Raw genomic sequence first — 27,480 nt, 5'->3', positions numbered from 1 at the left:
CATTGACCTACCATTGAGATTCTGCTTCTCTTGACTGTTACTCACAACACGGAGCTCTGGAATTGACATAATGCTACCCAGTGTCAAGGAACTGCACTGTGGGACTGTGAACTCCTTCACCCCCTCTTTCCTACTCCCTTGCATCCAAATTTGCTCTGCCCTCCATGCCTGGGGTGGAGGGGGGTTGTGACTGACCATTATTGATTTGGTTAAGTTTAATATGAATTCCGTTCCAGATATCCTGTGGATATCTACTGTTTCCTTAATCAAATGTAGAATTATGCCTGCACTGTACCAGAGTTATTGGCAATAATTGCATTATTTGGCAGGACTTTCAACTTCTCATCTGGCAACACAATTATACTGCCTCTGTTCTACTGTTACCTAAACAGAACACATCTATTCCTAAACAAAACAAAACCAAAAAGCCACCAGCTACCCCCTTCAACAAAAAAGAACAAGATATCACAAATTTTATGGACCTGAGAATTTTGTATTGCTTCCTCAAAAACACACAAAACCAACATCTGAAACTGGAGCATTTAAACCTGTGCCTTTTCCAACTTAAAAATATTGCTTGCGGGCATTGTTGTTACTTTGACATTTTAGGTAACAGGAGCTTGATGAAACTGCCAATTCACTTACCGGACTCTCTTCTTCACAAGCTAAAGCCGTATGCCAAGAGAAATAATAGGCACATGCCGCCTCATCGAAGGAGACAAGGAAGGGCTGGCTACCTGGCCCAGCATCAGGCCTGCACACAAAGCTGAAATAGCTTGTATACTTCAGGTCAGGATTTGCAGGGCAGGACTCTCCTCCGCTGTAGCTAAGTTTCAAAACTCCATCTTCATAAGTTAATGCTTTGGTCAGTCTTCCAGCACTGACTGGTTGCTGATGGCCACCAGTGACACAGACACCTATTAACAAGTTTAGAAGTGCAATGGGTGGGTTATGACGGAAGGAAGCTTGAGTTAAGCAGCTGCGCCATCCACTCCTTGGGCTGTTATATTTCAACAGGACTGAGAGGGATTACATTAGTTACACCAAGTAGTTGAGAACTTTGAAGACTTCGCTCAGAAAAAGGAGGGTGTGAAAAGCACTCGTTCTTAGAATACTGGGTTAAAATTGTTCGTTGACTCACTGGGCAGCCTTAACACAGTCACTTGCGCTCAAGCTCAGTTCCCAATTTATAAAATGGGAAGAACTGTGACCTACATCTAGTTTGTGCAAGAAAATAATAGAATTCAATGTTAGCATTTTTAATTAGCTGAGATTAGATGATTCACTGGGCCACTTCCCACATGCTGCAGGGCATGATCCTGCACTTCCTCCTCTATGCACCCAGCATTTCCATCCTACCAACAATGGCAACAGCCATTCAAGTGTGCCCGCAAAATCCCAGTCTGCATAGGCCCAAACCCCAGTTGACATGCCAGATGAAGTGTGCAATCTGATCAAGAATCTTATACCCATATGCATGGACGGCCAGTCACATTAGAGGTGGCACTGGTAGACAGGGTAGGCAGGAAGGAGAGCAGTACAGGGTAAAAGCCATTTCCAATTCAAGTAGTAGAATTGCTGGTTGGATTTAGCCTGGTTATAAGTACAGGGACAGTTTCATGAGAACTCCACAGAACTTCCATGAGCTCCACTGAACACATTGCTGATATGTCCAGGCTTACCAACTCCACTGCCACATGGACCTCTGGCTTCATCACACACACTCAGCCACAATATTCTCTGGTTCCTGTAATCAGGGACAGTATAACCATCCTGCCTCTTTAAAGAATTAAGGTCAAAGAGATGGCCTGCAAGAAAAGGGAGGGGGGAGAGGATAATTTAGCTTTTTAGCTTCCCTGCAGAGAGCAATTGAGATTTTTGTTTACCCAAGGAGTAGACCTTGGTGATGCTTTAAATCACAAGATGACCATCAACTCAGATTGCTTTCAAAGGGGATTAGAGAAGTTCATGGAGGAAATTGTCCTTCTGACTATGTATTACCTCTAGGATTAGAATACCAGTTGTGGGGAAACACAAATTGGGTGAATGCTGCTATTGGGTATCCTTGTGGGCCCCTAGCTGGGCACCGTCAACCAGGATGCTGCACCAAATGGGCCTTTGATCTGATAAAGCAGCACTCTTGTGTACTTAGACATACCCTTAGGAATACGAACAGGCACATGACCCATACAGGTACATGCACCAGAGATATGTGATTGGTTGCAGCACCTTGCTGTGTGCATGCATACACACTAAAGGGAGGTTTACCCAGTGTTGCGTGTGAAGCGGCCCATAAAATGAGGTAGCAACCACTCTCCTTCGATTACAGCCAATCCACAAATAAACGTGACATTATTGGTAGCTTATGTTGTTTGCCCTCACAGAAGTATTTGTGTGTTCTGTTTCATATAACCTTCTGTCCTATCGGTGGGTATTTGGGCATCATTTTTCTTCCACAGAATAGCTGTATCCTGTACAATCGCACTGTAGCCCCAATGCAACCTTCCGCTTGCATTTTATGGGTGCACTCCTTGTGATACAATAGGAATGACATATACCTGCAAGATCCAGGAGTTAGGGAAGGGCTCTTGCTTTACATGGCTCAATCCCAGGCATAATCCTTAGCATATTCAGGTGGGGCTGGGAAAAGTCCATCTGAAACCCTAGAGAGCTGCTGCCAGCCAGTGTTGACAATACTGAGATGGATGGGCAGCCTGCCTGCCTCAGTATAAGGCAGCTTTCTATGTTCCACCAATGGACATGAGCAAGAACGAGTAACTATCACTAGGGTGTATGAGGCTGCTCCCTTCAGATTAGCCTGGGATCTCCCAAGATGGTTATTTGAGAGTCCTAAATCCACTATTGCTCTCTCCCATGGAAGAACGATTAGAGGTTGATTCCGGTTACAGCTACCCCGACCAGGCCCATGTGTGTGTCAAAGGCTTACCTGTAAGAGGGTTGGATACTGTGCAATTGTTGTGCACGTTGGTTTTCAGAGGACACGCAGCAGCCGTGAACCATATAAAAGTATATTCACAATCCTCAATGGCTGTTATAAGTTCAGGCTTGGAATCCTAGACAAAAACGGATATAAAAAAGTCAACATCTGCAAAACTTCTGCGCTGGGGTACTGGCAATATTTCTTGCAGCATACTTTACCCTTTTGGGGGAAGGCAGGAGGAATGTTGACCCCTGGTAGCTGCCTACCTTCCCTTCAGAAGGTCTTAGCAAAGTTATTGTGGCCAAAAGACACAAAAGTATAAATCCCCTTGGACATCCATCAGTTCAAGCTTCTGTTATAGAACCCTCATCACCACCCAATATTAATCTGGACCACACACTGTTTGTTTCCTTTCCAGGGAACTACTCTGCGACAACTTCCTCAGGGCAGCACAATTACTGCCTCGTCCCGCCAAGTGTAAAGGAGGAGTTTTAGTACCCACAGCTGCAGATTTGGGGGTAAATTTGTCATCTGCATGCTATCTAAGATTCCAATCCAATCCCATGGTACATTATTACCCCCAGGAACCTATGCAATGGTGCTTCACATGGGGGGGGGGGGCGAGGAGAGACATAAAAAATCCAACCTACTTAGGCATACTTACAACTGCATTTCCGTCACACTTGAAGCGGATTATTGTAGACTTCTTCCTGATCTGGTCTGGACACTTCTCACCATTGATGTATTTAATAACAAAAATGCCATTTTGCCATTGGATTCCCTCAGACACCTCACCCAAGTTTATATACTTGGACCCATCCATTAGGCAGGCTGCAGAATCCGGTGAACAGAAATCTATGTTTGGCACCAGAAAAGAGGGTGAGGAAGAGAAAATAAAGGGTTTAGCGTTGCCTGGTAGCCTACCCCACATTCTCTGGGTGATGGTGTTTTGGCACAAATAACATATTCAAGAAATGCTACCAAAAAACTTTTTGAGTTGATTCAAGCACACGCTTCTGAGGTGGGTACACGACTTCAACTTAATTCAGGGAAAAGTTGGGGCTTCTGAATGGGCAAAGTCTATATTATTTTTCAGAAATTATTTCGACATTATTTTTCAGGACCACAATACCTCATGGACCACTTCTCCCAAAATGAAGCACCCTGAGATGACCATCTGAGGCTCTTCTTTGTGTGCCTCCTCCATGAGAGGTCTGGAGGGTAGCAACATGATAACAAGCCTTTTCTGTGATGGCTCCCCATTGGTGGAATGCCCTTCCCAGGAAAGTTCATCTGGCACCCTCATTACATATCATTGGGCACCAGGCAAAAACGTTCCTCTTCTCCCAGGCTTTTGGCTAATTAAACTATCTATGGCCTTTAAAATGGGGTGTGGGGGGTGTTACTATGTTATGTATTTTTGTGTTTTTATATTGTAAACCACCCTGTGATCCTCGGATGAAGGGCATTATAGAAATTTAGTTAACAACAACAACAACAAACTTGCTGGTGTGCCAGCAAGGATTTGGCACACTGGGTCAAATACCTCCCCACACAAAATTGAGACGGCATAGTTCCTGGGCAAAGAAACAACACATATAATTAGCTCTATGTGTCATTTCTATATATACTCAGCAAGTCTAGTAATAAAATTTAGAGTATTTAGGTTATTACCTGCCATCTTAATAGTAAGATGTTTGGGGTGTGCCAGGGAAAAATACCTTATCATATTAACCTTCAGTTAAACAGGGAGGTATACAATATTACAGTGGTACCTCTAGTTACGGACTTGATTCGTTCCGGGGTGCCATTCGCACCCTGAAAAGTCCGCCAGTAGAGTGCCGCTTCTGCGCATGTGTGAAGTGTGCAGAATGCTTCTGTGCATGCATGCATGGCGAACCCAAAAGTATACACTTCCGGGTTTGTCGTGTTCCAAGCCAAAAAGACGCAACATGAACCTAACGCAACACGAGTCATATTCAGAGCAGACCTATTGAAATAAATGGATCTATTCCCAAGTATGTCTTGGTTTGCTGTTATTCCCAAGATAGAACACATTCCACGACTATACAAAAATAAATACCAGGGTTAGGAAAAAACATTGCAAAGAGCAATAGGAATCAAGGACAGTGTGTTCACAATCACAGGTAGGAACTGTTCCATTTACTACTCTTTTACCATGTAAAAAACCTATGTTCGCATTCACAGTGGGTTACAACAGTGCTTTTTAATCTCTTTTCCCACATCCAACTCTTTGGACACCAATGTTCTCAGTTTCAAGGAAGCTATGTAGGTCATTCCTCCCTTGCTCCAGGGTAATTTTTAAGACAATGAGGCAGAACTGGTACACTGTTGCACAAACAGAGAATGCTAGGAGAAGAATCAGATTACAGGCTTCTTACAGCTTTCACTTTGCCTTAAATAGGACAGAGCAGGTTTCATAACACAGCTGCAGCCACAAAAGAGTGAAGACAGCATTCACCTGCCCTCTCTACATGGAGAAGCCCAATATGAGAAACAAGACGGAGCGGGTGCACAGTGGATTGCCTTCTTCATAACACTCCAGTTCCCAATATACAGCTTATCTTGCAAGCAACATCAAATTTTGCTATGCTTTTCACCTGGTGTCAAGGCAACAGACAGGATGCTTAGCTGTGAGGTAAGTGGGGATAAGTCTTCCCCCTCTCCTTAAGGGATCTTGGGGTTCCAGTCACTTTGCTACAGGATCCAACACTACTGCCACACCCACCTTTAGGTAGCAGCAATGGGAAGAACTTGAAATGTCAGTGGGTGTGGCTTTCCGCCTTCTAACATTTACCCAGCAGGCAGTCAAGGCCATGCACTTCTAACAGCACATGGGTTTGCGTAAATGCCTTGCTCCGGTGAAGTGGTCCCCAACAGAGCTGTGGCCTTCCTTCTTTCTTTCCCACCCTGCCCCTGTGCAGTTCAATCCCTCTACTCGGCCCTACTCCTGCCTGCGGGCACACGCAGCCTGCACTGTCTCTCCAGTTCTTACCCGCTCCTCGATGTGGCACCAAAGATTTACAGACGTTGATGTAGTATTTTTGAGTAGAGTTAGTCATTGAAATGGCTTCCCAGTTCTCCTTATGCCGTGTCAGAGAGGAGAGATCGTATGAGTTGCCGGTACTGTCTCTGCAACAGAACAAAGGACATTTTACAGCAAAAAAGGTAACAGGAGACATCCAGCGGAGAAGCACATCAACAGCGTAAGGAGTGCCGAAAAGTGCCATCAAAATCCAAGCAAAATTTCCTGTCCTGCCACATAGCTTATCTAGCAAAATGACCGCCACTCTTCTGTTAACTACTCTAGCTGCGCAAAAGCTTCTCAAGTATCTAGGGGTTCCGTATCTGAGAATGTGTACAACAAGATGGTCTTTTGACATCCACCATCTCACCACCACCCACTTGTTAGTTGTTTCTCCTGATGGCTAGGGAACAAGAGTTCTCCCCCACCCCCAAAAAATCATCACACTGAATAGCTGCTTTAATGGCCTAGGCATCACCATTTAACACAGACGGGACAGGAAACCCTAAAGAAGGGGTGGGGAGGAAATAAATTTATTGTTTTGACAGCCAGGTGAAGTCAACTTACTTATAGGAGCACTCGATAGACCTGGAAGGTGGGCAGGCAAGAGGAGTGTGCCACTCAAACAAATAGGTGCAATCCTCCATTTCCTTCAGAAACACTGGCTGAGAAAAGAAAGGTAAACCCCCCCACAACCCGTTACATACAGAAGCCGACAATACCGGTAGGGCTGAAAGCAGACAACCCTACTCCATCCGAGGTCTGGACTACGGATTATGCAAAACAGTAACCATCTGCAAAAAGGAGCTTCTGCTCCAGTGCACCATCTACATCTTATACTGGGGAAATGCACTGTGGTCCTATTCATACAAAAATTTAAAACAAGACCAAATGGATTTTAATCAGAAGGGTGAATTTGAAGTATTTTGGCTAACATAAATAATGGATTCAAGCTCATCGCCTTGGCATGTGCTGCTTTCACACTTTATTTATTTGCTCAGCCGTTTTTACCTTTTCTTTTTTAAAAACAAACTAATTTTGTTACTAACATATTTAGCTGTCCTAACGGTATTTGGTTTTTCGGTACTTTTGGCCCACCCTACTTACCTGGTTCACATGCTGCATATAAATAAGCTGAATGAGAGCAGAATGAGGGCCTACCTGTGCAATTATAATTGGTGCCACATAAAGTCAGTGGAGAGGGAAGGGCAATGGCAATTATGGAATGAACTTGCAGATATCAAGCTCTATGCACAAAGCTACATGGTGGATGTAGTGTTCATCTCCAACTGCACATATAGCCAGCAGGGGCAGAACGGAAATCTGGGAGATGTCTCAATGATTCGCAGTAGATCAGTAAGTTCCTGATTCCCAGTTGTTTAAAAATACCAGCACAAAAATGACTCCTTTTCCTCCTCTAAATTATACAGCTGAAATGAAGAAAGCTTGCCAGGGCCGGGGCAGGGAGGAGATAAAGAGTGGGGGTTTTTTGTGCATAGAAGTATTGTGTCTCCACTCCATTCTGGCATGCAAAGTAAAATTCCTAGGTTCAGACTATTTTTATTCAGACTATTCTTTTTCACCAGGCTCTGGAAGGTGGATCTCTAGATTCCAGTTAATTATATATATATACAAAAAATAGCCCATGCAGATCCTGCAAGTCTGATGTCTGCCCACCCAGGCTCTATGAGGTTACAGCTATGTGTGCTTAGAGCTTATGGCTTTGCAGGAAGAGTAACATAAGGGGTTTTGACAATCACATCTGAGATTAACACCCAAGTCTGCTTACCTGCGAATTACTTTCAGGATCACAATAGAACAATATGGCTGTTGACCGCTGATATATCTTGTGGCATGTCTCCCCGTTGGTGTAGTTAATTTTGATTAATCCATTTTCGTATGTCAGCTTTGTAGTTTTCAAACCTGAACAGTGAATTATAAAGAGTATACTAACTGGAGGCATAGGAGTTTTGTACTGTAAACATTAGCCATATAGACTAAAGTTAATTCGGCCCAGTGGGTCCCCCAATGCTGCCTTATTTTGTCAACAGTCAGCTTGCAAAGCACACTAGGGAATGACAGCTCTAAAAAGAAAAGCTTAGACTCATCCCATTTCAGTATCTAGTTGTTTTTTTAATAGCAATTCCACCCCCACTGATGTTAAGATTGCAGATTTGTTGAAATTGGGGAGGGTGGGGGGGTATGCTGACCTGAGCATGACCTGGGACATGATCTTGGCCCTTTCCCATCTCCTCTTCCCAGTGTTCCCACTATCCAACCCAGTTTCCACTCAATACACTACAGAAATGCAATGACATCTCCAGAAGGGCTCTACAGGCAACATGACTCAACACTCTGCGCATACACAATACCTAACTTGTTTTCAGCCTGCCCAACAAGAACATAAATAGAAGTCAAAACACATTATATAATAAAATGTATTCATATAAAGATAAAGGCGTACGTACACATGTACTTTATTTACACCTCACTCTGTGTGTTTAGTTACAGTATGCATACATGTGCATGTCTAGCGTCTGAGTGTGCATGTGTTCATACACAGAATCTGAGCACATAACCCCACAGTGGTGCATCTGATCAGAAATTGTGGTGGAAGTATGTGGAGGGAGGTGCCATCTCCAAACTCAACTGGGTTCTAGGTTATTTTACTAGTTCTCAACTGTGTACTTCAAGGTTAAATGCTAATACTAACCACGGAAGACAGGTGAATGTTAGCTGTGGGAATAGCCTACAACAGCCATCACAGCTACATGATGACTTAGCTGGAAATCTCAGGAGCGTCAAGAGGTATTCCTTCCACTAGATAGAAATACTAGACAAATGTGTGGATTTTAAAATAAAACTATTTAAGGTGGTCATTTGCTCTGGAAGTACACCTTGATGCTTCATACATCCTCCCTTCTGAAGCCAGGCAAACTTCCCCTGGTAAATCCAAGCCGCTACATCCCAGAATGACATCTTACCTGCTATTTTTTTAAAGCTGGGGTCTCGTTTCTTAATTTGACATGCCGACACAACATCTGCAGTTGTTCCTGGTTCTGTGCACTTCCCCGCTGTTAATCCATCACAGACTCTGAAGTAGTAGTCATATTCCTCAGTGCTCACTTTCACATCCTTCCCACGAAGCGGTGTCAGATCATACACATGACCATACCTTGGATCTTTTACTTGACAGTTCTCACCTTAAAAGAACACCAAACCCAGGGGAATGTTACTCACATGCACACAAAGCCTTATTCCCAGGTCAACGCCTTGGTCCAAAGGTGGACCAGAGATAACATTTTCTGCATATGAATTTGTGCATCTGTTCATTTCAGAACATTGCAGTTATTTTCGGAAAGTTGTTTTGTATGAGAAAGAAGTCCATTTGCAAACTTTTGCAGAATCATTCCATAACAAAAGCTACATATGATTTTCTTATTTTCTACTCAAAATGCTTTGCAAGTTAAGATCAGCTGTGCCATGTATCTGGAATCTCAGTAGATAGATAATTTAAGGCCATCTGAATTGTCTTATTTCTTCTTGCATTCCAATTATGTACTACTTTTTTGCCAAGAGTTTTAGACACATTAGTTAAATAATTTTATTTAACTACAAATACTTACCCTCAACCCTGTGCACAGGACAAGCTGCTACTGTTCTCCAAAGAAACACAAACTCACAGTCGTCTTCATGTTGAAACACTGGTGATCCCTAAATAAAAAGGAGTTTGTTGTCAGCTTTAGACATGAAGTTCTGTTTATCTCCTTATATAAATTCAGTATATAAATTCACCCACCATTAAGTTATGTAACCAGGACTCAAATTGATCCAAATTCCTTGTGGTGAGAAAACATGTGAATCTTAGATACTTGCTATTCACTGATCTGTTCAGGGTTATTTTATATACCTGTTATGCAGAAAATCAGCCTGGACAAAAGTATATTGCCTAATTAAGCCTGAAGTGCCACTGAAGGGTCTTTTTCAAGCTGCTGGCACAACTTTAGGCAAGAACTCAACATGGCCCACACTTCAAGCATCACATATTGTTTGCCTACACAGAGGGATTTCCATGTAGAAAGTTGTAACCTGTTGTTGTTGTTGTTGCTGTTGTTGTTAATTGTTACAAGAATTTATATGCCACCTTTCATTTTAAGAAAAAATACCAAGGTGGCTGGCACGAAATGAAAGTACTTGCTTCCATGTGGAAACAGCAGACTTTTGAACTTGGCACAAGGCACTGCAATATTGATGCAATCTTTTCAGTTGTACCACACAAAGCGGATTACAAAGAAATGTTTTTTGGAGAAATTACCACTAGATTGTAGAACAGCAGACATAAGCCATGAGAGAGAAGAATCCCTTTTGAAAGCAAAATCTGTCTTCTTCTCAGAGCAAGATGGTTCTTGAGCAGGTAGCAGTTGGGGGAGTGAAAGGCTGCCTTAGCTGGAATATGAGGAGCCAGGTGACGGCACCACATGTACATGTGTCCCACATACTTACAGCTTTCAGAGGGGTCTACCTGGGACTATGTTAATTCACCATAACGATTTGAAAGTTCAGAACGTCACAAAAAATGAGAGTTGTTGCTTGCTCAGGAAACTGGAGCACAAGAATGAATACTGCAACTCATTCGCAATACTGAGGTGTGCTTCTCAAGTAAATGTACATTCCATGTCAATATTATGAGAGTCCTTGAAGTCCACTATGTAAATAAGCTGCTATATGCTTTGCAAATGGAAGCAAGCTTGATTAGCTACTCTGGAGAGCTCAGCTGCTTCTTATCTCATAACAAAATAATGTTGCTAGTTCTAAGCATTTGAATTCTCTCCAGATGGGGGAAAAGAAAGAAGAGAACACAGTGGTACCTCAGGTTACATACGCTTCAGCTTACAGACTCCGCTAACCCAGAAATAGTGCTTCAGGTTAAGAACTTTGCTTCAGGATGAGAACAGAAATCGTGCTCCGGTGGCGTGGCGGCAGCAGGAGGCCCCATTAGCTGAAGTGGTGCTTCGGGTTAAGAACAGTTTCAGGTTTAGAACAGATCTCCGGAACAAATAAAGCACTTAACCCGAGGTACCACTGTATGATCAAATGTTAGTGGCAAGTTACAAGGGTCCCTATGCCACACCTAGTTTGTCAGGATGAGAAGCAATCGCTTCAAAATGACCATCTGGGCAGCAAAGGATGCAGCTATGTGGCAGCTCTGCATGTGGTACTCACTCACTCACTCACTCACTCACTTGAAGAGTTACTGGTCCTTTCAGGCTGGAAGTGGGGGAAGGACCCTGGCAGTGCATGTAAACACAGCTCCAGAGCTGCACAGGCACAATGGGAAGGGGGAACTGCAGCTATGCAGGGAAGCCCTTCAATAAGCTTGCAAGGTTGCTAAAGGAAGTCAAGTTTTTTTACATCCAGACTATTCGGCATCAATAGACAGACCCAAAAAACTTACCATACTTTGATCACACTGGAAGATGATCCGCGTTGAGTACTGCCTGTTACCTTTGCACGTGTCCCCACTTGAGTACACGATACTAAGGGACCCATCAGCGGCAGCCTGAGGACGAATGTGAATCATGCCAAGACTCTGACCTTTGTCCGCGTATTTCACACAAGATCCAATTATACCACCTGCAGCCAAAAGGAACACTTAAACATGTGCTTTTAAACTCCACTAAAAACTTGCATTGATCTCTTTTAAAAGAAGGGCAGAAGTAATTCATAGCAGTTTTCATTTTAAGAGTATTGAAGCCAGCAGTGTCTGGGCTGACCACCAATTGCACTTGGGGATCCTGTGAGTGGAGCTCCACCCATGGGATGCTCCCATGAAGATCAGTAGAAGGGACTCTGCAACTGATTCTTTCCCCCTAAAGCCCCTGAAAAACAGTTTCAAAGAGTTCAGGAACCCTGTACTTCAGGCACAATCACTGTAGTGGGAGTCTCTACTGGATCAAAGTCCCTTCTGTGAATGGAAGCAGGTACTGCTCAAAGAAGGTCAACTCTGGATATAACCCGGTGTAAGTCAATGAGTTACTGAAATGGGAATATTTTCCCTCAAAGTTATTAAAAACCATTACTTTGTAATCAATTTCTTTTCAGTAAAAATAAGTTGCCGTAAAAGCTCCATCTCTGCCTTTTTTGTTAACAGCTTAAGGGTGCTTGTCCTGGCCATAAAGCTCACCAGCGTGGCATTTTCACATAAGATTCCTGAAACTAAAGGTCATTTCCAACTGTTCTTCCCTAGCAAAATATAAATTCAAAGTTAAATCCAACACGAGCAGGAAAATAAGATAAATTGCATGCATCCTGCACACCAGCGTGCTTCCCCATAACATGCCACAGCACCCTACACGTAGTAGTGACTATCTCCCCATCTATCAAAAGGCTCAGAAACTGTTCACCTGGATTTCACCAACCCTCTCTCAGTGGCAAGTTAAAGTGCAAGGACTGCCTTTATTAGAGTTGGCTCGTGGATGTCTGAATAATTTGAATGTCAAGCTTCTCTAAGCATTCAAGTGTATCACCGAAGCTACCCAGAGGGGCTATGACAGCTCTGCTGTGCAGTATCAGGAAGAACTATCCAAAGAGGTGAAGCAGACAGAGACTGCCAGGAGTGAGGAAGTCAGAGAAGAAGAAGGGGAATTGAGGTGGTGGGATATAGCCTGTTGCACTGACAGCCCCTCAGTTCCCATAAACCAAGTCTAATGCTTACCAGGGCACCCTGGTATGGGGGGAAGGCGCTTGCAAACACTTAGAAAGAAAGTTCTTCCTTTTGCATCTTTTGATGTATCCAGGGCAATCCAAGGCTCACTTGCTCTGCTTAAGTCACTCAGGTCATACTCATTACCAGCTGAATCTGAAAAATAGTAATGCCAGAAACCACAAAATGCTTAATTAAGCTAAGTCTACAATATTCAGTTGGCTCCAGTTTAAAGGATTACAGTAATCCAAGCCAGGCAGCCAAGATAGCAAAATGCTGTGTGATCATGTAAAAACCAAGAAGTAAAAAGCAAAGACAGGCTCAACAGCTAAAATCACAATGAGGCACAGAGAAGGGGACTGACCAGAACCGAATGCCTTGACTTGTGGGAGTGGAAGAGCTTCTGCCAGCATAAAATCCAAAATGGAGGGTAGAAGGCAGCTTACACAAGGCAGATAAAAAAGGAGAGGAGAAACAGAATACTCAACATCTCCAAAACATACTGAAAACTTGAATGCTCAACATGTGTTCCCATAAGCATTCTTCAAGGGCATTTACTGAGAAGAGATCCCCCCCCCAACTCTTTAAAGAGAGATGTTGGTTTAGTAGGGCGGAAACCCCCTTTTGGGCAAGTGCCCCTGAGGAAGGTTCCTATCAACACCCATCAGGTACTCCATTTTGTATCAGAAAAATAGTTTCACTGCATTTTTTATAGAGGTTGCCTCTTTATGTTTGCTGTGCTAGGGCAAAGCAACCATTGAGACAACTCAATGTCACAATCACTATGCTATAAAGCACAAAAACAAAACCTTTGGCTGGAACAGCCAACGGATTTCATTTAGAGTGGAATGCCTCAACTTTCAGTGAGTTAATGGTAGTCAAACACTTCAGGTGTTTTAAGGCAAACGCTTTTCAAAGCAGCCCAGTTTTAAGCCAGGGAAAGGTAAATTCAGCTTTTGTGGGGGAAATACTAAGTATGGTTTCTGTGGGCGAGTAGTATGTGGCAACGGGAATTCAGATTTCTCTACGCTCTGTGTTCTTTAACAGTCTCCCACCCACCCAAAGTGCATCCTAAGGGGAAAGGAAACTATGAGCATGTTGGAAACAAGTCATAGCACTTGCTGGAGAGAAGAGGGAAGGAAACATGCCACCTGCAGGACATCTCTACCACTGAAGCAGATTCGAGTGACCTTTCCAATGAATTTCCCTACATTCATTTACTTACCAGTAACTTGACAATCAACTGGAGAAGGTGGGCAGGCTAAGGCCGTGTGAAACTCAAAGAAAGTATTATAAATTCTACGTGCAGAGTTAATCTCTTCATGCACAAATCTGAGTTGTCCGGGGTAGGAGGATTGATTGCAGATAAAGGTCACAGTGAAAGTGTCATTGATTCCTAAGGAGCGGAAATAAAAACACCAAGAAGTATAAAGTAAACCCACATGAGTTATTTCACACACAAAAAAGTCAGCGCTCCAACTAGCTGCCTTTTTCAGAATTTTGCGTCTACTGAAAATTCACCAGTTTGACGGGAAGGCCGATGATGTTGCTGCACTTTGCTTGAATTCACAAAGGGATGTTTTCGCTCTGTGACAAACCCAGCTGACAGGAACCAAAGAGAGAACCTTCCCACTTAACACCTCCTAAACCTATTTTCCTGAACTAAGGGAAGATGTCAAGCATTGCCTTTAGGCTGTGTATTCAATTTAGTAAGCCCAAGGGTGCTTTGACTGGGTGCTTGCTTTGCCCTTGTCAGAGCCCTCCTGCAAACACATCACTAAACGGGAAGCCTGAACACGGCTTGGTCTCCATTGCCCAAGGGAATGTTGCCTATTCCCTCAGCCTCAGTGGGCCCCTTCCATCTCCCTGTGTGAAATGCGAAGATGCTGGTGGGACAGCGAACACATATGCTGTGTCAAAGATTTGCTGTAAAATTGCTACCCTTGGTTTTATGCAGCTTCTGATCTTACTCCATTATCTTGATTCCTTTAAGAAACTATCTTTGATGAGAATCCTGGCATTGATGATAGAGCTGATTTGAACACAGGCTCACCCAATGTCTAGCTACTTTGCCTAAATTACTGCTTGAAGTGAGAGGTCTACCTCTACCATCTTAAAGGTATCATACATCAGGAAATCTACATGCCCTGATTTAGGAAACCCAATTGAGTAGCCACAGCTCTACCTGTGCTTGTGTTGCATGAAGGACCTCTCTCAGCTGCCCCTACCTTGCAAGGAGGGTGGAAGCAAGTGGCTCTTTTTAACAGGTAGCAAGGCAACTTTACCTGTGTATTTAAGAGACAGTTCTCCTTCGGTAGACAGCTGAAGAGTTTTGTTCAGTTTCACCAAACGAATGTGTTTCAGATCTTCTGTTTCACATCCACCAATTGAGTCAGCAGCTGGCAGGCTACTGTTAACTGCACACTCCTCTGCTGGTCCACAAATGTTTAGCTAAGAGATTCAACATGTAATATAATATCTGAGATGCCATAGAATTACTAACTTGCAGCAAAAAGCAAAAGGCGTGAACTCAAAGGACATGAAGTATTGTGTTTGGAAAAGAAAAGAAAAGAAAAGAAAAGAAAAGAAAAGAAAAGAAAAGAAAAGAAAAGAAACATTACCATGTAGGACTTCCCAATTCCCATGGCTATGTATTTTTTTTCTGAAGCCAGCGGTTCCAGGTTAAACACAAAGTCACTGTTGGGATCTTTTACAGTGCAGCTCTGTAGAAAACAAAACCATTTATCAAGAGAGAATAAGATATGATAGATATGAACCATCAAAATGCATGTAGCCCTTTTGATTTCCAAGTCAAGAAGGCCATCTTCCATACTGGTTAGACACAGCTCCTCAGAGACCAATTTTAAGCTCAAGTTTTATAGACCAATGGGTATCAAGCAAAAGATCAGAACTTACTTCGAGGAGGATTATGGTGCCCACATATACCAATTCCTTTTACAGCTCTATCATCAGAAACAGCGCCCTGTTAAGTCACACCCAGCTAACCTTCCATTTAATTGTACAGTTGTACCTTGGTTCTTGAACGGAATCCATTCCAGAAGTCTGTTCTGACTTCTGAAAATGTTCAAAAACCAAGGCACAACTTCTGATTGGCTGCAGGAGCTTCTTCTTTTTTTAATAATAATTTTATTAAGTACAAATTAAAAAACATACATATTCACAGCAAAAGAAAATACAAAAGAAAGAGAAAATACATCTAACCAAGGAAAAACAATTAGAGAAAGTTTTGTCTCTTTTCATATTTACAGTTATTTATACCTCTATAAAATGCTGTTTACAATAAAGCAGTGAAATGAAAGATAAGATATCGGGGGGAAAGAAAAAAAGAACAAAGAAAGAATAAAGAAGTAAAAGAAGTTGGGAGCTTCTTGCACTCAACTGGAAGCTGCAGAAGCTGCGTCGGAAGTTTGGCTTCCAAAAAACGTTCGCAAACCGGAACACTCGCTTCTGGGTTTGCAGCGTTAGGGTGCCAAAACGTTCACAAGGTGTTTGAGAACCAAGGTACGACTGTACTTTCTATGTCTCACACTTCTCACTACAACCATGGGAGGTCAAATAAAAGCTACCCAACGATGCTTAAGAACTGGGTTTAACAGTTTTGCTTCCAATTAAACCTGCATTTCTTTAGGGACACTTAGAAGCTAGTATCCTGCATTTCTCCCAAGGATGCTGTGAGAAATAGAAGAAGGGAGAGCCCCTGTTAAGACCCTTTGCAAGTAGGCTTTGAGTCGATCAGAAATTTGTTTATCGTAGATCTCAAGCAGCCTCTGCTGCACCTTTCCCCAGTTGAAGGCCTCCTCCCTGGTGGGCTGAGGGTAATGGCAAGGTGAAGGGAGGTGGGTACTTTTTTGTAAGAACTTGAGCCAGTGCTCACAAAGACCTTTGAGCTTTTTCAAGTGCTTGACTCAAGGGCTTACAAGAATGCAATAGTTCTTAGGTTAAGCTTTGGGGTGCTCATGCATCTTTGCTTCAAGCAGACATGAGCAGCACTGGGTTGTAAAGATGCCTGCTTACCTATTCATATGGCACATGGGTAAAAACCCCAGAAATGTCCACATGTGTTTTCTGCCACTCACCTGAGCATCCCCTGCTGCAGTTGTGACTGGACAAGCAGCTTCCGTTTCCCACAGGAAAACTGCAACACATTCTTTCATCTCAATGAATCTTGGGCTACTACTCTGAAAATACAAGTTGTCAGAAAGTTATGGCAAGGAATGCATACAAGCAGCCTGGCTTCAAGAGCACCATAGGGATACATTCCAAGTGTGCTGCAAATTTTTGGTCCAGTAATTTGGGAGAGTAGGATTTCAGGTTCTTTGCTTGTAAAGCAAATGTGATCATTTTATTGCAAAGCATTAAAAATTTCCCCAAGAATAATTTATCCTTTCCCCCATCCAACATACACCAAGAAAAAAGTGGTAATCAGCAAGTCACTGCCTAAAACAAGGATAGCAATTTCCGGGGGGGGGGGGGGGATGAAACCGACTCTTTATCACTTGCACTGGACTGCCTTTAAAATCATGCTTCAATTGCCAGCATAGATGAGTAGCTTTTACGCCATTTTGAAACGGCTAAGCAATTGGGCACTAATAAGATCATTCTGCATTTCATAACAAAGGATATTCAAGGGAGACTTGGGTATTTATCCACAAATGCTCTGTGCTCTTACATATTGATGGTCTAATCAGATAACATTATGACCCCACACTGAGAGGAGAAGCAAGCTAGCTGGAAACTTACGAGAGTGGCCTTGGAGCAGACGAGATGGACAAGGCTTGTGAAAGGCTCACTCTTACCCTCCGCTGTGATGCACAAAGAGCCACCGGTATAATTTAGGAGGATTTTGCCAGGGCCTTCAACCACAGGTTCTTGTTGGGCAATCCCCACATTACTGATAGAAACCTCAAGCGAACCACTCTGAAATTAGAAAAAAAGAACATCATTCTGAAGCAAAATAATTACGGTATATGATGAATTCGGGAACATATGCAGTCATGCTATGAAGAGCACCTGCTGAACTGACAAGAGAAATCCAAAATCTAACTAGGCAGTGGCAGGAGTGGTGGTGTGGTATGGCCACCATTATATCCACAGCCCATGCTGACTAGGGTGGAATCTGGGCGGAAGCAAAAGCCTGCTCCTTTCTACCCCAAACCTGGAATTGAAACAGCAATTGGGCCTGACTCAGATCCAATGCTGTCAAGTGAAGGCTGTAGGGCAAGCTCAGGATCTCCCTGCTCAACCCTGTTTATGGGCTATGTGCAGGCTCCTGCTGGTGGGAAGCCAACAGGCTACAATTCAACCCAGCTGCACTTATGCAGTCAGAACTAGGAGCCCCGTGCTGTCCTGGACTGGGTGAGGGGAGACCTCTGCCCCATTCAATCCTCCCTCACCAGCACAGCAGATGGGGGCTTCGACTGCATCCTAAGTCAATCTTTTAAAGTTTAGGAAGCGCTCAAGTTAATTAAAGACTTGGAGATTTCCTGCAGGAATAAATTAGATACAAAAGGGAAGCACAGAAGGCAGGCCAAATAAAAGAGTGAAGAGGAACTCTACTGATACAATGCTCACCTTGCTGTACGTCATTTCACAGACAGATGCCCGCCTGTCACAGCCTGAGATGGGGTTCAAAGGTCGGCAGACATTTATGTAGTATATTTTGCGTGGACCCTGCTCAGAATTGTCCACTGCCTGCCAATTATCCCTGTCTGCAGACAATGATAAACTGAAAAATGTGCAAAACAAAAATATTGAGTTTGGATACATCAATTTGTATTTTAACTTATTTTTAACAAGTTATTATCAATGACGCAGAATTTCTTCATTCATTCATCTCATTGCAACGACATGCTAAAAAGTAACTGAATTATACTGATCAGTTTTAGAGCACAAAATGAGGAAAGCAAGAATATACACACACACACATATTCAGGAATACCAATTACTTTATAACAATAACTACAAATGGACAATCTTTGTGAGTAATATGTCCACTCCCTCTTTCCTTCTTTATGATCCATTTGTTCGAAAATTTTGCAACACAGCAGCAACATTGCTGATCTTATCCGTGACAATGTTAAGTACGAAATGTATGTTTTGTGCTTTGGTCAGGAAGAACTTGCCAGCTGAGCATTTCCACCCAGACTTTACATTCACCAAATTTTGTTTTGCTTACCGTGAAAGATCATATTGCTTCATGGTTTGTGGATCTGTGACAACACATTCTGTGGGTATTTCTGGGCAGGCATATTGAGTATACCACCTGAAGTTGTAAGTGAAGTTGTCTTCTGCCTAGATTACCATAATCACATATACACAAAACAAAGAAGTTAAAACTGCAAAAGGTAACACTAGAGCTCTTTTTTATGCTGAAGCTGCCATTTTTAATTTCAAAGTGGTATGATTCTGCTGTCACACATGGAAGCTTAACTTTTACTGTCAGAAAGTCCACTCAAATCTATGCCGATATATCCAAATGTACAACATCAGCTGGCAACGTTCTCTACCACACACTTTTCATACCTGCCCCTGTGTATAGAGCTCCTTCTCACTACAGGGATGCAAGCCCTCTGCACAAGACCACTGAAATGACTGCTTTACTGGAAAACTTTTAATGCAGAGCTGTGCAAGTATGCTTAAGGCTAAAATGTATTATGGAAGTCTCCAAGAACTATCTGTAGATATTAAGCAATCCTCTTGCTGCTACTAATCATCCCATAAAGGAAGATCTAAAAAAGCAGTGTGTGTCATACCTCTGAACTGGCTTTCCCTCTCCCCTTAGGAGGGTTTAATTTCTCATTATGTTAAACTATTGCGGACTTAACTAAGGATGTGATGCACAAGAATTATCCACAACTGGCACTCACTTGATATTCAGGTGAACCTGCGCCTGCACCACGATCACACAGGAAGGTAATATGGGTAGACCGTTGCATGTGCTTCTCGTTGTTGTACGGTGTGCCATTTCGATAGTTCAACTGAATCATTCCATCATAATAGGAGAGCTCATAACTGGGCAACCCCAGACTCCATGTGTCCTTACCACTAAAAATATACATTAACAGAACTTTATATAGGTTTCTTTTAGGGATGCAAACACCCAAGTACTAAAGAGTTTGCATTGCAAAAGCTCATATAATGCCCTAAAGGATGCATGCAGTGTCTGACAGTCCAACCTTACGACTCATCTTTTGACCATGGCATGAAGGCAGGAATGCCTGCTGCTATTTGCACCAGTGCTCTCTACTCAAAGCCAATTTATTGTTTGCATACTGGACCATTGCATACATTCTTCATGATGGTACTGGAGACTCCAGTTGGCTATGCAACAGCAGTTCATGGGACTGGGTTCTTGGAACCATTTCCCACCTAACATAAAACCCACCAGCAAAAATCAACAACAGGCTAAATCTGTTCTGGTTGACACAGGTACAACTTAAGGCATCATTTCTTATTTACAACTGATAGGCATGCTATCATCTATACAAATAGTACCTAGATGATGTGCATACCATTGAGATTATACATTTGAAGGGAAGTGCTAACTTATGCACATTCTAAGGTAAACTATTATCTATAGCTATACTCCAGTTGATCAGACTTAAAATATGATAACCCGGTTCCAGAATGTGAATCAAGTAAATCTGTGTGCCCAATAAAGCTTTTATACTTGCATTCCTTGAACAGAAACATCCCCCTCTAAAGCTTCAAGGCACAAGAATTCTGAAACACAGGTGAGCTAAAAAGCAGTTTTGACAGGTCAGGAGTGGGGCTAAACCAATTAAGAAGTTAAACTTCCCATTGGCACAAGCCCTCAAAGAAGTCATTTGGACCCCAGATGACTTCCATATTTTCCTTACCTTTCAACAGTCTTCCTCTTATGTGATTCTGTTTAAGGCCACATCAAGTTAGCAGAATCTTAGCAGTTAGAAGGCTCCTAAGTACATTTTTCAAAAGTAAGTTCCATTGAATTTAATGGAACTAACTCAATAACGGTGAGGGATTGCAGCAACGCAGTGCAATCTTGGGCATAAGAACTCAGAAATTACTCTCACTGTGTTCAACAAAGCGTGCAACTTACCATATTTTTCATCCCATAGGGCGCACCGGCCCATAGGACGCACCAAGTTTTTTGGGGGGGAAATAAAGGGGGGAAATTTATTTTTCCCCCCAGGCGCGGGGCTGGGGCGGGGGATGCCCGAGCTTTCCCCGACCCCAGCCCCCAGAACAGGCTGCTATCCGCAAGCCTAGGGAGCCCGGCGGGAAGTTGCGCCAGTCTCCCCAGGCTTGCGGATATCTGTCCCCCAAGCTTGTGGGGCTGGCAACCTCCAAACCAGGTCGGGGAACAGCGGGAAGGCATGCTCCACCTCCCCGCTGTACCCGAGCTTGTGGGGCTGGCGGCAGGAAGAAGCGTGCTTCTCCCCGCCGCCAGCCTCCAAACCAGGTCGGGGAACCGAAGCCCAGGGCGCACTGTGCACGCCCCTGGCTTCGAGATGCAGGCTGCTATCCGCAAGCCTAGGGAGCCCGGCAGGAACTCCCACGGGCTCCCAAGGCTTGCGGAGAGCTTCCTGAAGCCTGGAGAATGAGAGGGTCGGTGCGCACCAACCCCTCTCGCTCCCCAGGATTCAGCGAAAGCCTGCATTCACCCCATAGGACGCACACACATTTCCCCTTCATTTTTTGAGGGGGAAAAGTGCGTCCTATAGGGCGAAAAATACGGTAATTATTACTACTATTACGGTAATGATTATTATTAATTACCGGTCCTTCACCCCAAGGTTCCAGGGCAGGTTCCAGTAATTTAGTCACTATTGCATGGGTTCCTCAGTAAAGGTAAAGGATCCCTGGATGGTTAAGTCCAGTCAAAGGCGACTATGGGGTGCGGCACTCATCTTGCTTTCAGGCCAAGGGAGCCAGCGTTTGTCCACAGACAGCTTTCCGGGTCCTGTGGCCAGGATGACTAAACTGCTTCTGGCGCAACGGAACACCAGGGTACATGGAAACATTGTTTATCTTCCAGCCACAGTGGTACCTATTTATCTACTTGCACTGGTGTGCTTTTGAACTGCTAGGTTGGCAGGAGCTGGGACAGAGCAATGGGAGCTAACCCCGTTGCGGGGATTCAGACTGCTGACCTTCTGATCAGTAAGCCCAAGAGGCTCTGTGGTTTAGACCACAGCACCACCTGTGTTCCTCAGTACACACACAGAGCAGGAGAAGGCATAAACAACACTTACTTTTTCTTCACTTGACATGCCGCAGACTGTGACGCACACAACTGGTTTGACACGCTGCCACAAATACTGATGTAGAAAGTATAGTCACTTGTGTTTGCTGAGTAAGTGTGATTCATCAAAGGTGATAAGTCAAAAGAGAACCCTAAGCAGAAATGAATGAAAATCATTTGTTCACCACAAAAGTTTTAAAGACTGAGAGGTAAGATGGGCAAACATGATTTAATAGACTCCATGTGCTACCTTAAAACAGTTGCCCATAAATGATTCTAACACTCAAGTTTCACGAAGTATACACCCCCCACCCCCACTACACTTGTGGCAGTATGCATGCTTAAGGACACAAAACACCATGTTTTCAATTTTCATTGCACTAGTGCAGTTGGATTTAAGAAAATACCAATGTAATGTTGCATTTTCAAGATTCTGTCACTGGATATGCACCAGCAACTTGTCATATACCTTCTGTTCTAGAAAACAAAATATACTATTTTTTAAAGGATAAATTATGTTTAATACATAAGATACAACAGCATTTGATTGTTTTACTTAAACTTTATGCTACATTTGACTTAACTCTTTCAAGGCAGCTTACAATAAAAACACAGAAACAGAACAAAAATTCTCATGAATAGGATTCTGGGAGTTCAGCAATAGAGGCAGCCCATCGTAAAATATAAATCTAGGCCAGCAACAAAAACAGACTAAGTTTTTTGTATGGGAAAAAAACACACACCAAAACTTCTGGCAAAAGCCAGTATTAAATCCTTTCCAGAAGGCCTCTGGCAGAGCACGACAGGCAATGAATTCTGAAGTTGTAGGATTCAGATTTGTTTTGTTTTTTTAAGAGATGGAAACAGCTCCATTCCTGCTACTTTGAGACACGTGATGCTAGATGAAAAGAGGGAGTTGAACTAGAAGCTGCAAATTGTGACACAGACCGAAATCCCATGCCCCGGTTGCCGCTTTACCATTTTCAACAGGTTACTCACCTGCTTGAGAGTCAGAGACTCTGCACTGGTCACCTTTTGTTTGAGACAGGACACAGGCAGCAGCAGTGTGCCATTCGAACTCATACAGGCACCCGTCGTACCCAGAACTAATCAAAACAGGAGCACTTTCCAGGTCACCTGGGAAGATACAGATAATTATTAAACTGAACCACCAAATACACACTTCATTTTTCAAGAGACCAGTACTTGATCAGATACACAGATTAGTTACTGAAGCAAGCCAGAAGAGTCATTTTTGCATGTCCTTACACCCCCTCCCCAATTTAAAAAAGGGTGCAGGTACCATGGGAGATCTGCATGTATAGCAGGCACAGGGAACCTCAGGCCAGAAAGCTAAATGTACCCCTCCAGGTCCTCCTCCTGCCCCTTGAGATTCTTCCCCCTAACCACACCCCAGCCCAACATCCCTCACTGGTCTTCCCCCATACCCGCCTTTAGTGTTTTTGCCCTGCTGGAATGTGTGCCTGAACAGGAAGAGAGAGTGTGGTGTGTGTGTGTGTGTGTGTGTGTGTGTGTGTGTGTAGAAACTAGCCTACCATACAAAGGTCAATTTTACATTTATTGTTTTGGCCACTTTTGCCTCTGGCCCCATTCACCACTGGCATGCTGCCTCCAAATGTTGCCCAGCAAAGAAATGTGACCCTCAGGCTGAAAATGTAGCCTGTCCCTGACTTATGGACCTTACCACCACTGCCTTCATGAAGGTTTGCAGCTTGAGACTGCATCCCCAGACCTTGGCTTTAATAAAAGCCAGAGTACTCACCTGGCTTGCATATGAGGAGTATCTTTGTTTCAATTGTCTTTTTTGGTCGACACTCATCGCCACCCGAATAGTAAAGCTGGATATTCTCTCCAACTTTTGTGGGAGCAGACATAAACGTCCCTAGGTTTTTTGTGCTATTGTCTTCACCTAAAAAGAGCCACACAGCAAACAAGAAATACAGATACTTGTTTTAGTGAGCAAATCAATGTATGTCCTTTGAAGGAATTACTATTTTATAAATAGCACATACAGCATTGTATTCAACTGTTGAATGTGGTTCTTTTAATGTGGGGAGCTCATACAAGGATGTTACTCACCAACTGAGCAAACAGATGCCTCTTCTGAACAGTTCACTGCCCCTCCTTTCTGAAGTACTTGGTGACAGACGTTTATGAAAAAACGTTTCTTTTCTGTTTCCACAGGGTTACCGTCTACAGCTTCCCAATTCTGCTCTAACTCTAAAATTAAGAAATTGCATTTTAGATGAACATTCCTCTAAAAACCATATTATGTGTAGTGTTAAAATTACAGATCGTTCCCCATCCCCTGTCCAACCAATGAATGGCCATGTAGAAACTCAACTGCAGGTCAAACCACATATTACTTCTAATATGTAGAGTTAGAAACCACAAAGGTCCGAGAAGCATTAGTGTTCCTTGTAAGCTGGTTAGGGGTTTTGCAGTGCTTCTGAGCCCATTTGGGTGCCTGCAAAGACAGGCAGTATCACTGGCCAAGAGCGTGTTTAAATGGAGTTGTAGTGAAAAATTCCACAGAGAAACCTAGGAACTGATATAACCCCAGATTTTTACTACTGTAATGCACACTGATTCTTGAAGTTTAGTAAAAAATTGCAACAATCCCAAAATATGGTTAGTTTACCTCATGGCAGGACAAATCTGCCAAGGAGCATATTATATAAGTGCTCTAGCTCCAGGATCTCTGCTGGTTGCCCGATAGCTTAAGAATTCCAACACATTCGCTGTGTTCCAACAGCCAGAACATACAAAGCCATTTTCTGCTGATATACCACAATTCTGAACTCCAACTCTAAACTCCTTTTGATTTGGAAAGTCACCAGCCTCTGATCTGTGACTGAACAGGCTAACATCCTACGGTATTAACCTGCCAGTGGTATAGACTTCCGTTCACACAGAGGGACTTCCCCTCCCCCTCCCCAGCAATGCATGTACCCCAAATCTGTTCTGGGGAGTTGGGGGACTTTGCTAAGCAAACTGGGGTGGGCGGGTTCAGGAATGGAGGAGAAAAAAGAGAATTCTCACCACCCACAGTCACCACCTGGAAGGAGTATAAGCCATTTAAGATAGCACTTAAAACAGCCCTATATTTACTGTTTTCGGGTTTAAAACATTACTAGACATCTGAGATAAGGCAAAATGAACAAAAGTTTAAAAATGTAGCGCATATCTTATTATTTTTTAATTGCCATACCAGAATGACGAATCAATCGTGTCAAGTCATATCGTTTCCGTTTGTCTGTAACCATACAAGGAAGATCTTCTTTTGCTACACATGCGTATTTGGTCTCCCAGGTGAAGAAGTATGAGCAATCTGTTTCTCCTGTAAACACTGGGCTTCCTTTGCCATCATTGTCTTTGAGAAGTTCATTAAAAATATAGGAAGATTAGGATAAGGAAAATATAAATTACACAAATTATAGCATTAAAATATTCTTATAGTGCCTTATAACTTATGATTAAAACAACAGCACTGGCACTTTACCCGGAGCAGCTGAAAGCCAGTCCAAAAACTATTAAAAACCCAGGAACACCCAATTTAGTGCTGGATTAGTTGATGTGGGGAGATGCGTCACTAACCTGTTGGCTAACTGTCTCACCACAAAGAGTGAGGGCACCCAGAGGCATAGCTGTCAACTTTTCCCTTTTCTTGCGAGGAATCCTATTCGGAATAAGGGAATTTCCCTTTAAAAAACGGGGAACGTTGGCAGATATGCTCTAATACTGGGCAGGTTAATGTGGGAGTATGTAATTCTAGCTTGAAAAGTTTTACTTCTCAAGCTTAGGGTGTACATTAAAGTACTGGGTACAGAACCATCTATGGATTTTTAAGATTCTCTGAAGAATTAAGGGTTGTGCACTATAACATCTGATGGGTAAGAATGCAAGAATGGTGTTGGATAATTCAAAGAGCCTCTCTTGTCAGTATGTCTGAATACCAAATGCTGGGAAATCAAATACCATACTTGTCAGTATGTCTGAATACCAAATGCTGCGTGGAGAGAGCATATTGTACTCTGGTCTTACCTGCAAGCTTCCCATAGGCACCTGGTTAGCCACTGAGAACAGCACACCTAAGAACCTCACGAGCAGAGTAAAAAAGCAAAATATCTGCTGCTTTGCTCCCAATATCTGAACTCTGAGGAACATGCTACCTCTGAACATGAACGTTTTATTGCTTTTATAACAAATACCCAGTTATATACCAATCCTCCATTAATTAGAAATCCTCTTCCCTACCCACATTTCTTAAATGCTTGCATAACTTTTAGACTTCAGAACAAAAGGAGCTGTTAGCATTCAAGCGGTAGTGGGCTGTGGTGGGGCAGCTGCAAGTATTATTGGAGGACACAGAATATTGCTCAAAGCGATCCATAGATAACTAGCATGTTCATTACCTGCCGTATGATTGCATTCAAAGTTTATGACAGTCATTCGCTCAAATCCAGAGCTGCAAGGATCTCCTCCTGGGTATGTCAGAATGAGGTCTCCATCAGCATACCTGATTTCAAAAGCCAAAAGGGTGAATGTTCAAATATAGCTCATCTAATTTAAGGAAGAAAAAGAGCTCACCAGTGGCCCACACTCAATGGAAACCAGAAAAAGGTTCATTAGATGGATATCACGACTCAAAAGAGGCAAACAGATTTCTAATTTGGAATGTTATCCATTTTAGCTCTACATCTGTCTAAAAGATCTTTGTCTTGTTAAGGCCTTCTCTTCCAAAACTAAGAGCAGAAACTAGACAGTAGAACCTGAGTCCAACAGGATTGTCCTCCACAACAAACTCTGAATTAGTTGATTAGAGTGTAGTGGCGATAACACCAAGGTTGCAGGTTCTAGCCCTGAACAGGTGCATGTTCCAGTATGGCAGAGGGTTGGACTAGGTGATCCTCAGGGTCTCTTCCAACTCTAAGATTCTATGAATCTAGAATTGCCAAGAACCAACACTGCATACAGGTGCTTTGGTTCCTAACAAATACTAATCCTCAAAGACTGTTTTCTAATTAAGCACTCACCTGAGAGTTTGGTGGGTAAACCTTCCTGCCACTTTCTGCTGAGGAACAGCTGCATGTTTGACCTGGCACGCCGAAGCATTGGCATCACTGCAGTAACCTCCAGCTGCTTTGCCACATACATTCAGATAATAGGAATACTCTTCTCTGTCTTTAGCAACGTAAGGTGTGACATACGCTAAAGAAAGGAGGGTCGTGATGATTGAAGCACATATTTGGTAAAAGTATTTAGGTGGCTATACAGAGAGAAATACACATTTACAGCCACAGAACTTGTGTAATCAGTTTACAGCCCTGTTAGTGAGCTGCTTGTGTTGTCACCTCATGCTCCACAAACTCACAGCTGCATCGCTGTTCAGCTCTTTCCATTGGCTGCTTCAGAAACCCATGCAAAAAGGCCAAAAAACTTTCAACCACAATGTGACACAAACCACACATTTGGTTTATACAAGTTAAGGATTGCAACTACAGATGCCAACACAATCTACA

At 43.0% G+C, this 27,480-nt stretch overlaps 2 protein-coding genes across 4 annotated transcripts in view; one reads left to right on the top strand and one right to left on the bottom strand.

Annotated features, from left to right (window-relative positions):
• Nucleotides 1–27,480, bottom strand: part of IGF2R (insulin like growth factor 2 receptor) — a 65,468-nt gene that overhangs the window by 19,824 nt on the left and 18,164 nt on the right. The window contains exons 9-34 of the mRNA XM_083496332.1: nt 26,995–27,169; nt 26,374–26,477; nt 25,170–25,331; nt 24,038–24,178; nt 23,721–23,867; nt 22,937–23,074; nt 21,948–22,089; nt 19,578–19,755; nt 18,887–19,002; nt 18,283–18,436; nt 17,452–17,628; nt 16,788–16,889; nt 15,312–15,413; nt 14,976–15,141; nt 13,916–14,086; nt 12,703–12,846; nt 11,443–11,621; nt 9,614–9,701; nt 8,972–9,190; nt 7,777–7,910; nt 6,555–6,652; nt 5,958–6,094; nt 3,606–3,796; nt 2,948–3,074; nt 1,683–1,808; nt 646–917 (exon numbers count right to left, since the gene is read on the bottom strand). Coding sequence (XP_083352458.1) covers nt 646–917; nt 1,683–1,808; nt 2,948–3,074; nt 3,606–3,796; nt 5,958–6,094; nt 6,555–6,652; nt 7,777–7,910; nt 8,972–9,190; nt 9,614–9,701; nt 11,443–11,621; nt 12,703–12,846; nt 13,916–14,086; nt 14,976–15,141; nt 15,312–15,413; nt 16,788–16,889; nt 17,452–17,628; nt 18,283–18,436; nt 18,887–19,002; nt 19,578–19,755; nt 21,948–22,089; nt 22,937–23,074; nt 23,721–23,867; nt 24,038–24,178; nt 25,170–25,331; nt 26,374–26,477; nt 26,995–27,169 — 3,890 coding nt within the window. The remainder of the gene's footprint in view (nt 1–645; nt 918–1,682; nt 1,809–2,947; nt 3,075–3,605; nt 3,797–5,957; nt 6,095–6,554; nt 6,653–7,776; nt 7,911–8,971; nt 9,191–9,613; nt 9,702–11,442; nt 11,622–12,702; nt 12,847–13,915; nt 14,087–14,975; nt 15,142–15,311; nt 15,414–16,787; nt 16,890–17,451; nt 17,629–18,282; nt 18,437–18,886; nt 19,003–19,577; nt 19,756–21,947; nt 22,090–22,936; nt 23,075–23,720; nt 23,868–24,037; nt 24,179–25,169; nt 25,332–26,373; nt 26,478–26,994; nt 27,170–27,480) is intronic.
• Nucleotides 4,878–27,480, top strand: part of LOC310703842 (proto-oncogene Mas-like) — a 54,939-nt gene continuing 32,336 nt past the window's right edge. The window contains exons 1-2 of one of the 3 annotated variants that reach the window (XR_014524402.1): nt 4,878–5,600; nt 10,118–10,131. The gene's annotated coding sequence lies outside the window, so the exon portion shown is untranslated. Of the gene's footprint in view, nt 5,601–8,249; nt 8,966–10,117; nt 10,132–27,480 lie in introns of those variants that run through there. The other 2 variants (XR_014524403.1, XM_083496587.1) reach the window with 2 other exon arrangements.

The sequence above is a fragment of the Podarcis liolepis genome (genome assembly GCF_965112155.1).
Source record: "Podarcis liolepis genome assembly, chromosome: 3".
In the NCBI taxonomy this organism is placed as follows: Eukaryota; Metazoa; Chordata; class Lepidosauria; order Squamata; family Lacertidae; genus Podarcis; species Podarcis liolepis.
The sequence above is the reverse complement of the archived record's forward strand: the minus strand, read 5'-3'. Positions and strand labels throughout refer to the sequence as shown.